General features: G+C 36.5%; 1 protein-coding gene across 4 annotated transcripts in view; it reads right to left on the minus strand.

The window, feature by feature from the left end:
- The window catches only part of ATG7 (autophagy related 7), a 122,491-nt gene that overhangs the window by 67,416 nt on the left and 41,023 nt on the right, over positions 1 to 14,052 (minus strand). For all 4 annotated transcript variants that reach the window (XR_005827452.1, XM_040591003.1, XM_040591004.1 and 1 more), the window contains exon 18: positions 3,784 to 3,906. Coding sequence is in view for 3 of the 4 variants with exons in the window: in XM_040591003.1 (XP_040446937.1) it covers positions 3,784 to 3,906 (123 nt within the window). In the remaining variant the exon portion in view is untranslated. The remainder of the gene's footprint in view (positions 1 to 3,783; positions 3,907 to 14,052) is intronic.

A 14,052-nucleotide genomic window follows, 5' to 3' on the forward strand; every position in this document is an offset into this window, starting at 1 on the left:
GCAGCACAGACAATTTCTGAACTGGAAGTCACTGGTTGTTGTTGTGTCTCCAAATCAACGCCTCCGGTTTCTGATTACTAATTCAAGAAATGCATAGACTTTCTCTATTTTAAGCCCAGCTATTAAACTGAACTACACATTGAACAAGTGTCAATTTAAGAAGTTTAGGTTAGGAGTAAATTTTCTGGAAAACAGAAGTGCAATTTTTTACATGAGCTTGGGCAGCTCCCAAAGTGAACCGTATCCAGTGGAAACAAGGTTTAAGTGCTCATGTGGGAGTTTCCCACAGCTCCTATTGGCCTTCAAAGCTAAGCATGTCATCAGAGTCTTTTGCTGAAGCTGTACATAAATATCCAACTTGTATTAAAAAACAAAAAATGTTCCATAGAACCTAAATTAAAGCCAGATATGGAAAAAGCAGATGCCTGAAATTCACTGTCATTTCAAGACTTGCTAATTTTATTATTTACTGAGTAAATTTTCATACTGAGGAAGTCATGTAGAACATTTATAATTTCCTGATCATTTCATGTTAAAGAAATAGGTGCTCTATTGACTAAAAACCCTGCCAGCAGTGTCAGATTTAAACCACAAACTAAATCTGTGTTATGATTCCTGCTCGGGTTGCACGTTGAATTATGATTCTGTTCTTGTCAGTCATTTTAAAAAGATAAGGTAAAGTATGTCAAGACGGTATTAATACTTAGGCAACAGCACAGCACTGGAACAGGAAACTGAACGATGCAAGTAAAAAAGCTATTCAGTAAGTGAAAAGTCTTCCACATATTACTGCAAATTGCATTGCTTTAGTCTGGGCAAGTGCAGCCTGTGCTAAGCACTTAGGGAGGCTAAGGGTTTCATGGAAACTTCAGGTGATACAAAACCTTCTACTTGATGTAATCAGCAACTCCTCCAGAACATGCATGACTTATCCAGAATTTCTTTTAAACAACTCAAAAATTAGAAGCAATTTTTAAAAGTTAGTTTAGTATTTAGCTTATTAAAAAACATATACACACATCATAAAAGCAGCTAAGCATTTGTTAGGTGAATTAAAAAAAGAAAAAGGTTATGTTTGTGACTTAAGATGCATGACAAAACCTCCAGTTCTTCTGATCACAACAAAACATTCTATTAAACACTCTTAACAAATCAAGATTTTAAGAGTGATCCTTTTAAAAAAAGAACAAGCTTGGGTAGTTTCCGTATCAGATGCAAATTTATTAGCCTAGCATCAGTGATTTTATATATGGAATTACAACACAATTATGATGTCACTGCAGTAAGGTTGGATGACATATAACTTTACAAGTCTATTTTCTTTACAGCGGAGCAATGGCACTGGTCAAATTTCACTAGATAGGAGGAAAGGAAAATCTTCAGTTACTAGGAGTTATTTTTATGGTGTCCAAACCCAACAATCATCTACAAAATCAGTTTGAAGAGTCTGAGTGCGGAAAGGCAAGTAACTTTTCAATACAATAATCATTCTAATTACTAAAACAGGGCCATACACGCCTTATGAAACCTCTCTCACTACTTTTGTTGAAGTTTTTAGAATGCTATGGATCAAGTATATCTTAAATCAACCTAAAGAGCACCCATATCTTAACAAATCTAGTGCCTCCATTTTAGAAAATACATTCTGCCAACAGGAGCTCAAAAGTAGCCAGGAAACTGAAAAACCATTTTGCAGACTTCAAACTCAGCAATATAAATTGCACCAACTGCACTGTATGAGAAAAATGAGCTCAAAATACAAGCCCAATTCAGCAGAAAATATACTAAAAGCATACTCTTGTACACCTAAAATTTTAAAAACTGTCCCAGATCAGGTACTGAGAGAGTAATAGAGGACAATAAAAGCATCGCTTTATTTTACAGTCAGCAGTGGCAAAATCTAACAAAAGAATAGGTCTTTTAATCCAAAGAAGGCAAGCGTGTTTCAGAATCTGCAAATAATTTGCCTGTAAGACCTTACCATTCATAAATATAAACTTTATCAAGACTATTAAAATAGTTAACCCTGATAAAACAGATGAATTTTTACAGCAATGTTACGGGAAGCAATCAAAAAAAGTCACTGATTCTATGATAGTTGGGCTAATTGGGCTAATTTGAATGCATCAGCTTTGCAAATATTTTATAAGTCAGTTTTTCCACCTATGAGCAATGATTTCACTGCATAAACCTCACTGTTGAACCCAAAGGTTTTTGAAAGCACACTAATACCGTTTTTTATGTTAAACTTTGAACTTTACTAAGTTGCAATAAACTCATACCAGACTCCTCATTTTGCAAGGAGTATCTAAAACTTTATAAACAAACACCTGTACACATTCTGAAGCTGCAAAAGCGATTTATTAATATCTGCAAAATAATATATTACTAACTAGGGCAATTGTAATTGTTTTTAATGCTGTCAGCAGCAGCCTAGACACTTCTTAGCAGCCTACAAGTCAGGTATGGCAATCAGACTACAATCACTCTTACTGTTACTGAGTAGCACCTGTTAAAAGGTATTTGTTTTCCTTTCTTGGATCCCTCTTATATATACATATATTTAAATTTTTTCTAGGTATCACCAGGCTGATTGAAGAATGCATCAGGTATTACACAGTGTAATGTCTCCAGCATCTGCTCCAATTATTTGAAAATGTTAAAACACAAAACAGAGAGCCAAGTCATTGTTATCCCCCACAAACCTTATTAAGCAATGCTGTTGAGCCATTTCCAGCTGAAAAAACAGCTATACCATTTGCACAGGCTACAGTAACTGAATAATCACTTCTCAAAGCCAACATTAGAAACATCCATGTCATATGACTACACCAAAATTAAATTACAGATGTACAAGAGTACAGACGTTTGCAGATGGAGTAAGGATTAAAAATTATTATTAAAATACAACATTTAGACAGATACCTGTTTGATTTTTTTATGGGACAAACTCAATATGGCAACTCTTTAGGCAGGGTTATCACCCATAAGAACCAAACACCCCAGTTGCATTCCACATTACAACTTTTGTCACTAGACAAACAGCATTGTTTTCCCCATATTATAATTCAGGCTGTATATAATTCAGCAGTATAATAATTACATTTTAGATTGACCTAAAATGATAATTGATTTCCTTACACCACATAACACAAGTCACTTATTTTCTTGAAAAGCAATACTTGACAACTCAGATATAAAAAGTTATGATTAATTTAAGAGAACATCTAACCTACCTAAGGAACACGTGCACATACCGTGGTTCTTCATGTATACTGAGCTGTGTGCTATCGTGGCTACCTATATTCAGTACTTGTATACAGTACTCGTAATGCTTGTACAAACTGCACTTTACACTGCCAATGAAAACACACCCCAAAAGACAACAGACAGGACCTTTCCTCATCGAAATTCAGAACTGTCAAGCAACAACTGTTACTTAAAATATTTCTGTAATTTCACAAAAAGACACAATAAAATTAATGATAATAATAGTGCTACTCATTTCTAACTGGCTGTCAGCATGCATCCCATAATTTCTGCTTTAAAAAGAATGCTCTGTCACATCCAACAACATTTATTGATCTATAACATTGACAGGACACATCTTATGTCACTGTATGGAATATGCACGTGGCTTGCATAAATCATCCTGCAAATCAAATACCTCTGCTTGATTCTATCAGTGATTCATTTATTCACATAGTTGTACAGCTGAACATAAAACCATGCTCCCTTTACTGCCACCTGTTCATTCTTTACATCCAAATTGTATTTTCTTACCTCAGCAGCCTGTGTCTCCTGGTGTAATAATGTTAGACCTGTCAAGTCTTCTAAGAAGGAATGTGAAGAATTAAAAACTTTAACTAGGAAATCAAATCCTTCATGTTCATACTGGTCAAGGACCTGTCAAATAAACAAACAGAAAAGGATTTCAAATATAATACTAGTAATGTGATTCATCATCCTACCTTGCTCACAAAATAAAAGCACAACTTTCTGAACACTCAGAAGATGACTGCATGTTGTAAACTGGTAAAAATTACAGACAAAAGAACAATCACTTCTCCCGAATCAATCTCTCAAGTGAGGAAAAGTGGAGGTAAGAGGGAAGAGAAGTGAGGTTTAAGATTTCCTGGTTTAAACATATTTTTATGCTTGTAACAAGACAGATGATACAGCAAGAGAAAAACTTAGTTGCAAAGTCATGAGAAGAGCATTTGAGTTACACAAAACACACTAAAAGACTGTTCCAGTGTATCAGTTAAGGGAAACAACCATGCTGGGACAGACCGAAAAATTCTGAGTCAGTGTCCAAGTCCGACATCCTCCCAATCTCCAGAGATTCATGGTTCTGAGACTACTGCATCTTGAAGCATTTTCTATAGTTTTACTCTAATTTTCCCAGTTTATCTTTTCTTTTGAGAATCTTATAGACTCCTACAAGAACTGTGAGGGAGATTATGGCCTGTGCTCCTTCCCAAACTCCTGACCATGAAGAATTTTATTTCACACAGCTTTAGCTTAAGTAACCATTTGGCAGGCTGACTTCAATCACGTATGATGGAGGTTGAGGAAAGAAAAGATAAATGTTGATGATGAACACGATCCTACAAGTTTGTGAAAGCAGGTAGCAAGAAAGTCAAAGGAATTTATGATTGAGCCCGTTTCTGTTCTCAGTTCCAACACTGATCATTTCATATCCTGCTCTGCTGTCACCAGTCGCACAGGTGAAGCAGCTGAGCTTGACAGACTGCAAGGCATCTTTTCCTACAGAAATTCATGTAGCAGAGCAGGATGTATGCTGGGACTTCAGAAACACATAGTATTTTAATACAAAAAAACCAGTGTATATGACATTGAAGACAGAGAAGCAAGGAAGGGATCATCAAGATCACCCCTACAGAGGAGATGCAAGCTTTTCAGAAGAGTCCCTGGAACGGGTTCATCTCTGAAACCGAATGCCTACCAAAACTGTTTTCCTGCCTTACTCAGCAGTTACATCTTCTTCTCAGTCATCATCTTCCTCAGATAAATCAACATCAGCTCAAGAGTGAAGGACAGAAGAAGGGGCTAATGATCAGGCAGTTTCACAGATGGTTGTTATTTTTTAAAATGGCTCTTCTTTTTTACAGTGATGATCCTTTACAAAACCCTTTCCAAATCTGTACAAGTCGGCACCTCTTCCAGTTGCTGATTCTGATAATCTGCTCCCGCCTCTCACCCTCCCAACCACCTATGCTGTTTGCTGTGTATTTGCACCCTGTGCATGCCGTAAGTCCTCGCATTAGTCCCACTTTACCACATCATTTGTTACAAGCAACACGGCATTGCTGCCATATTACACTTTTCAGAAACACATCCTCAGCAGACAGGGGGGTAGAACTGTATGTGAAAAAAAGCTCCAGCATACACCCAACACTTTATTAAACACCAGAGAATCCACAAACAACTGCATCTCCGTAAATGACCAGCCATGGGAAAAGCACCAAAATCAGCCATCAAGATACAACTCCAGGAATCCTGTGCTCAAAAACACCTGATTTTTCATTCTCTGATGTATAACTTGCCAAACAAATCACACTCTTGTGCCCACCCATGTCTCCCTATAGCCTACCTGTGCAAGTTATATGTATCAGGTATATTTTTAACATTTCATTTTGGTATAGTTCTTGCAGAACAATTCTAAGTAGAACACAGGAAGTTACTTTATAGAGAACACTGTTGCAGGGGCTGTGGACAACCCTTCTTTCACTGTATATATGCTACCCTTAGTCTAGGAAAGAACCAGCAGGAGAAATTTACCCTGCTTATGTATCCCTTAAACACATCCACCCTCAATGGATGGACAAGCTCCCCGTAACCAGTGGAGTTCGTTTCCTCTGGAAAGAAGAAAAAAACCACCCTGGAAGGACTGTTTGTTCTGTTGTGAAACAGAGGACTCAACCAAGTGAGCTTTATTCCAAGGTTTAAAACCGAACAGGCAACCCCTGCAACCCCTACCCCCAAAGAAGCCATTAACCTTTCTTTGGACAACGGGGGGCGGAAAAAAGTGGGGGGTGGTAGAAATAGTTCCATTACGAATTCATCTAACTCAACCAAAATCACAACTTACTCTCAACAATCTTTCCCAGTTGAACAATTCCTAAAGGTCACAAATAACCTTTGCACTGGTAAATCTTAAAATGGTGAGAACTTGCACAGCCCAAGAGTGTTCTTCAGCAAAACACACCCAGTGCGCTTTTACACTGCGTCCTACAGGAATTCAAGCTCATTTAAAAATAAATTTATATTTAGCTGACAGAATTGCAAGTTTACTGATAAAAACAGACTGGCATCTTCACTCAGATCTTCATGCAAAATGGCCATTTAGCAGCAAAATTAGCTACTACATACTTAGGTTTCAAAAAACAAAAACAGAAACAACTGAAACAACTATAAAGAGGAAGTAGATAGATGTAGGTGACTATGACAAACATTTGGCACCTTCTTGACCACACTTTACACTTCTAAAATAAATAAAACCCCACTGCACTTCATGTTCTCTTAATAACTCTGGAGAAATTATTCTTCATATTTTAAAGGTTTGTTTTGCCGTACATGGGTTTTTGCATATTTGTAGAATGACCCATAAACATAATAAGAAATCAGAAAAGAAAAAAAAGGAAAGAAAAAGAGATGAAAAAATGCTTAGGAGCAACTCTTGGGGCTTTTCTTGCCTTTTATTCCTGAGACAAACACACCAAGACATACTCATCTGGCTGTTCACAACACAATGCAGACAACCAAACAGCTTCAGCACTCCATTTGAGATGTGTCACCTTAATATTACCCATTATATATAGTGAAATTGCACTGTGGATGTACACATACATTTAATGACTGTTCTGTGTTTCAAAATTCTAATAAAACAACCAGATGCGCAGAAGTCTCTGGCATCTGACTTTTTGTGAAACACTCTCTACAGCCATCAGATTATAAACTTGGATTACATTCAACCTGCCTGCATATAAACCTCAAAGCTATGAGCATTATCGAATATGTTACTATTGCTTTAATTTGTTGGAACAACAATACAGAGCTTATGAGACATCCTTTTAGTGATGTAGGCCAGATTATAGTTCATGGTATGTTGAAACAACATACAGCCTATACACCATAGCCTTATTCTAAAATATTACAGCATATAAAATAAATGCAGGGACACCAATAAGGGAACTTGGACTCTTCCCAAAGGTAAAAACTGCTGAAAGAGGTATACTACCTTGGGATATACAAATATTATGATCACAGCAGGGAATGGAGTACAACCTTACTATATACAAGAAGTCTATCAAATAGCCTTTAAATCTGGTTGATTTTCTTACTCAGCTAACTATGCCTTGATCCTCATTTCCAGAGAACTGTGGCTCAAGCCTGAAGTGAAAATTTCCAGGTATTACTTCCTCAGTAAGTATATTACTTATTTGTACCTGAAGTATGCTGTGTATAAACTGCCCTGGTTTATCTCAAAGATGTACTTACCCTTCCTCTGTGCCCTGCCACAGCTATAAACGAACCCTCATGCACTCACACAACACAGACTTCATGACTACACCGACATCCACAATGTCTAGCATGAGTTTTGGATGAATCACCTGGAAGAATTTTTATTAAATCCAAGTGCCCTCTGTATTGTAATTAGCATGGAAAAGACTAGGAAGTGTCCCATTAAGTGTCTTTTCAAATATAAATATTAATAATATAAGATCACAGAACCAAGACTTGAAGTTATATTATTTATCTAGTGAACTGTAGCTGCTTCTTTTTTTTTTTTTTAAGTTGGGTAGAAATTATACACATTAATATGAGCAAATCTGCTATTGTTATGGCAAGATTTAAAATTATTTTCCCCCTGTAGAAACTCCATCATGTTACACTGCTAGACTTTCTACAGTGCTAGAATGGCAAAGTTAGGTTAGGGTAACAAATCTAACTATAGACACAGTATCATAAGAAACTAAAGTTAAGTACACCGGTACAGAGTATTTTTCTTGCATTAGGACCTGCAGAAGCCTGAAAAACTTTATCAAAAAGTGTACTTGCTGATTATAATGCCTTGCTTTTTATAATGGGAACAGTGTGATGAATAGAAGTATCTGTTAATAAGTTTTAAAACAGAAATTCCAACCACATGGCCCAGAGAACAACGTATCAGGGAGCCAAAGAATGACCTGGCAGCACCATTCAGTTTGCTACCTGAGCAGCGGTAGCACCATTAAAGAAGGCATACACCGTAATGAAACCCTCTTCATACAGGCACCAATTGAAAGAACATTGTGTTACCTTCAGGGGCTTTATTTCCCAATTCCAATGATTAAAACTTTATAATAAACACCACAAAAGGGATAAACACTATTAACTTGCCCACACCTAACCTTCACTACACAAATTCAGTAACAGCAGTCCTCTGACAAATGTCATGTGGCATCTATGTGTTCAGCAACCACTGAACACACCTGAAAAAGAAAAAAAGAATGAAATACAATAAAACTCATCTCAAATTCCTATGCCAGGAGACCACACAGGAATACTCTGCAGGTCATCAGGAATAAAGCCAGTCTAGACATCAAATAGCCACAAAATAATTTTAAAAAATGTTTCCAGATTTAATAAATGCCCAATTTGTTGCTGTGTGGAAAGGAAATTTTCTCCTATTTAATCATGTCCAGCACAGTCTAAAGGCCCACAGCTGGCATAAGGTTGCTTTTTCAGTTCTTAACAATTCTCTTTGCTGCCAACACCACACTTGGTACCAACATGATCGTTCTGAATAACAGCTTTACAGGAGGAAAATACTTGAGAGATGTTATAATTTTTCTTATTATTGATCTCAGATTAGTTACTATCTGACTGCAGACGTAAAAAATCCCGCATTAACTTTTTCTTGGAATAAATGTGTCATTATCCAGTCATTCAGTGACATGTCACTATGTAGCAACCAATTTTCTCAAGCAGAAAAAACTGCAAAGCAGCAACAAAAAGAACCAAAAGGACCTAATTCTTCTGCCTAGCAAGGCAAGTTGGAGCAACACAGATTTATCAGGGAACTCTATTTTTTCTCACTTGCAGGTCACTTTTCAGAGCTTAGGAAGAGAACTAGAAAGTAGCATGCCTTCTGCATTTCATGTCTGTTACAAATACTGTCAAGAGAATCCACATTTTAAAACCACACTCTTTTCTGACACATGTAAATCTCCTCTCAGGTTGACACTATAACCTTGGTTCCAGTCTCCATTTTGCAGAGCCAGAGCTACAACTGTTTTTTCACATGATGGCATTTTAATAGAACAAATGAATCTGTGGATGCACATTATTACAACAGGGACAAATTAACATACTGCTAAAGCCTTTTGTGTAAATGATACAGAGTAACCCATTTTATTAGCAATTTTTTTTTATTCTTGTCTGTTTACTGAGGGAAAAAAAGAATTTCATGGTAGGAGGAAAAAAATAGAGGCTTAGAGTAAAAGAACTTGTTTTGAAATGAGAAACAGATGTGCAGCCTTAGTGTTATATTCTTTTTAACAGCATTCTTCACAAAGAAGTCTCAATTGCTGGGTAGAAAGACATTCAAAAAGAGAATCTGGCTCCAGGATCGCTGTATAGCATAAAACTTAATAACTGGTTAAGTAAAAATACAAAAAAACAAACTCCTAATCCCAAGAACCTGACCACTGATGTAAAATTGGCTCACGTTTTATGCCTCATTTCTGTCACATAACTTTTAAACTTTTTACCAGAATTTACATTTGTTTTGGCTTTTTTGTTTTCCAAGTAGTTAGCATCTCTAGAGCTTAAAACTGTGTTACTGACTTTCCAGGAAAAATACAGTAAGAAATTAATGCTACCAGATTTATTGTTTACACTAAATAAGATCTATGGGTAGCCTTCCTCCAAAGCAATACGGGTGCTGTGTTTGACACTCTTCCTGGCTTTAAACACTTTCCAAAAAGCTTCAAAAAAGACAGCACACTTAACCTCCCTGCTCTGCCTCCCCCCAAAGGGCACAGATACTTCACTAAACATTTCAGACCCAGAAAAATCACAAAATTCAATGTTCTATTTAGAAATTTTACATGCCTAGAGATATTTTGCACACTGCTACCTACCCATTTATCACAGGCAATGCAGAATTAATAGAAAACTACTGTGAGTGTTAGCATGCTGAGAAGAGACATTTCAGTTTCAACACCTGCTTGGAAAATAAGGAAGACAAGTAAAAGTGTTGCCAATTAAACTCCTCAAAGCTCAGCGTATCTGCTATCAGATCAGGAAGTTTAGTGAAAGACTACAATGCTGTGGAGAATGCTCCTAAGTGAGAAGAGACTAAGATGAGGCACATGAGCCATCGGGATCTTGGTTCTAAACAGTTGCACAGGTAGCACTGCTAATGTTCGAAATTTTATCATGAGACCTGTAATTCTGGTTTTCTTTAAAAACCCTCAGCTCCTAGACTCTTGCCTTTTCATGAAGTTCTGAATTTTTATTGCCATTTGGTCCTAAATTGTAAAGAAAAGCCTAATAAGGTGATACTATAATACATCTATGAAAAAAATGCAAAAACCCCAGAACTTTTCTGAAGATCACGTAATTATTGTTCAGGGACTCTACTCAGGATACGGGAAAAGACTGACACTGTTACATGACCACAAAGATGACTCTTAAGACACTTCATATTTTGATAATACTTCAAGTATTACCTAAAATGTGTGTATGAATGGTCATACACACTTGTGTGTTCACACACAATTAAGCTTTAAGTACAAGATCATAAAACAAAGTTCTGAAGAAGGCTGTATTCCAGGTGCATGCTGAAGAAGGCTATTCTGAAAATATTGGAAAGTTATAAACCACAAGGTAATGGCATCATTTTTTGGCTCATGTCCAAATAATTAAAATACCCTCCGCATACACAATTTTCTCTTTACCTTCCCATAATCAGTACTAAAAATGAAAGCAAATCAGTATAAAATGTCAACTAATACAGTACAAAACACTGACAACTCATTTAAGAAAGAGATTGTTGTTTTAATTTAGGAACACAGTGATACAATTGTGTTTTGTCTGTTGCTATCACCTGCTATGATTTTGAATTGCAACAGACAGAAAACGGAGTATTAACTTACTGAAAAATAGGCCCTGAAAGGTCTCAACAAGATTTTTTTAGTGTGGGACTTCCTAGTTTCTTCTTTTGAATAGTGAAAAGGAGAGAAGTAGAGGTCTTAGAAATTTAAGAGATGTCAGTTTAAGCACAGTCTTGTCAACTTAAGTTCTCAGGAATAGCATGCATTCTGAGCTTTTCTGAAATAACTTTGCTGTGTTTTATATGCAGCAACCATTTTTCCTGATACGAATTGATAAGACTAATAATACAGAAAAAACCTACAGGATTTTTATTTTAGCTACTTTCTAAAATATTATGCACAAATTCTTTTAAACATAATACCATCTTGGGATTCCAGTCACTATAAGGACCTTCTATCGGACAGCATAAAATTTTAAGTCATTCCCTGCCTGGAAGCACTAGTAAATAGAAGTGAAAAGAAAGAAAGGGATAAGGAGAGAAGGAGAGTAGAAGAAAATAAACAGTCTCCACTTTAGAGAATGAGAATAGAGGAACAAAAGAGTTTTCAAGTAGGCAATATCATTAGATCATTTGTCCTGACCTTTTTTAAAACATGGGTATATCCTTCAGTCACCTAACAGCCATCTCTTGCTCGTGCCACATTTTACACTGGATGGATATTTACAACTTTATTTATCCCCGTTCTGCTTCCTGTCCAAAATTTATGCTGATTAGCTCATCAGCAATTACAACATTTTTGGCTCCAGTTCATACTGGCATTAGTCACTACCTATTGTACAGCAACTGCAGAAAGCTCTTCTTTTTCCCCAGTCCCATCTGAGGTTATTGACGAGTTGTGCCTGGATAACCTGTTACCCACACACAGGGACAGGCTTTTATAGCACAATCCGCGCCTTTGCCTTGAAGAACTAGTCCAGAAGCAGCATCCATTTTCTGCAGACAATCCCTAACGCCGGGAGTGAAGCAAGATCACTCCCCCAAATGTCTAAGAAAATGATTCTTCCCACAGAAAAGCAACTGTCTTACGCTGAGTACTGTTCTGGCTGGAGGTACAATTTGATTCTATAAAGCCTGGAGTGGTCCATCTTTGATGGGCTGACAAACAAAAAGTCAGTAACGACTGAGTATTGCATATGAAGTAATTTATTCCATCTAGGTCTCCCTTGCCATCAGCAGTTCAATAACAAGGCATGACCTGTCACACACTAAGCACGCAAAACTATTGCTACCTTAAGCAGAAATTGCAGCTGCTCAGGAGTTCCTAAATCCAAACCTCTAGCCCAAAAATCCATGTTTTGTAGACTATTTCAGAGCAGAGGATTTTATTACTTGGATGTGCAAAACAGCACTGGAGGAACAACAACATTTTCACCAAAATCACACATATATGTTGGATTTAATCAGTTTCAGTCATTTTACTGTCTTCTTAAATTCAATTTCCTTCACTTCTTTCCAATTTCAAAGAAAACAGAAGCATTTCTGCAAAGACACACATTAGGCGACCCTGTAAAAATGTCAAAAAATTGAATAAAAGTTAACTTAAACTGTTCAAAAATGTCTGCATGGCCATTTGCAAACAAAAGAACAGCCGTCCAGTAAAGTATGGCTGATGACTTGTTAAGTTTAACAAAAGAAAACCAGTATAAGTGTATGCAGACTCCCCTCAAAGACTGCAATGAGAAGACTGCAGACAAGCATCAAGAAAAAACTAAAATAGTAAAAACTGGACGATACTAAAGTAGTATCTCGGAAAAGATGTAATACACATCCCTTTAATCTCCTAAGATTAAAAATATAAATCAAATACAACCAAACTATACATCATTAAATATTACAATCTAAAATTTTATCATAATTTCAATATGAGTTTATAATAAAGCAAGAAAGATTAGGGAGAAAATAATCAGACTCTCACATCATAACCCAATTCCATGAGACAACTGCTACAAGACCAGACCACAGAAGACTGAAACATGGATTTAGTTCCATTCTCTCACTGCTGCATGTTGGCATTACTTTTTAATATGTAGAGGTAGAATTATGGCCAAAACTGTCACATGCACACAGTGCTGCACTGTATAAATTTGAAATACTTGTCTATCAAAATTATCAGTGCAAAAGAGTGCTTTGGACCATAACCCGGTATGCCTGGTATTTTTCATTTATGTGATTTAGACCTGAATCTTTATGTAACCCTGCTCATTTTTAAAATTAGTTCAAATTCTTCTTACATACACTCTAACACTTGACAATTAGCATTCTTTGCACATAACTGATATGAACACATGTCAACATATTAAATGACTTTTTAAACAGTCGTATTAAAGAATCATATGTCTTCCAGCTAGGAACATGTGGGCTTCTTTTTTTACTTAAAGCGACTCCTCAGCTTACCAATAAAAAATCTAGGCATAAAAGACAATATAGACACAGTGTGCTTCATGACTTTTGTTGATGAATATGCACTCAGCCCTTGGAATAACTGAACAATAAATAAGAGCTTAGCAGGCACTAGGTTGCAAGTATGCAAAAACCTTATGGAAGTAAAAAGAACAATTACAAATTACTTCCGTCCAGCAAAACGAACAACTGATCTTTTGAGTTCCAGCGAGACACCTACAGAATTAGGTTTGAACTGTTTCTACATTCAGCAATTGTAGGATGCACATCACCACCATACCATCTCTACACATTGTATACTCTTAGTCTTTACCCAGTTCAGTATTCTCCAACTTTGTTTTTGCAATTCTTATACGAGTCTGTCAGCAAGTATATATTTTAAGTGAAAGCATTTTAGTTTTGTTTTTACTGAGACAAAAGGAATTCTGTACCAGCTTCACAGAGCTCTGACAAGACAGCATTAAGTTGCCATTAGAATAAATAATTAAAAATGGTATTCTAGACAGTTAGATATTGCACATGTC

Source organism: Falco naumanni, chromosome 4 (assembly GCF_017639655.2).
Source record: "Falco naumanni isolate bFalNau1 chromosome 4, bFalNau1.pat, whole genome shotgun sequence".
Lineage (NCBI taxonomy): Eukaryota > Metazoa > Chordata > Aves > Falconiformes > Falconidae > Falco > Falco naumanni.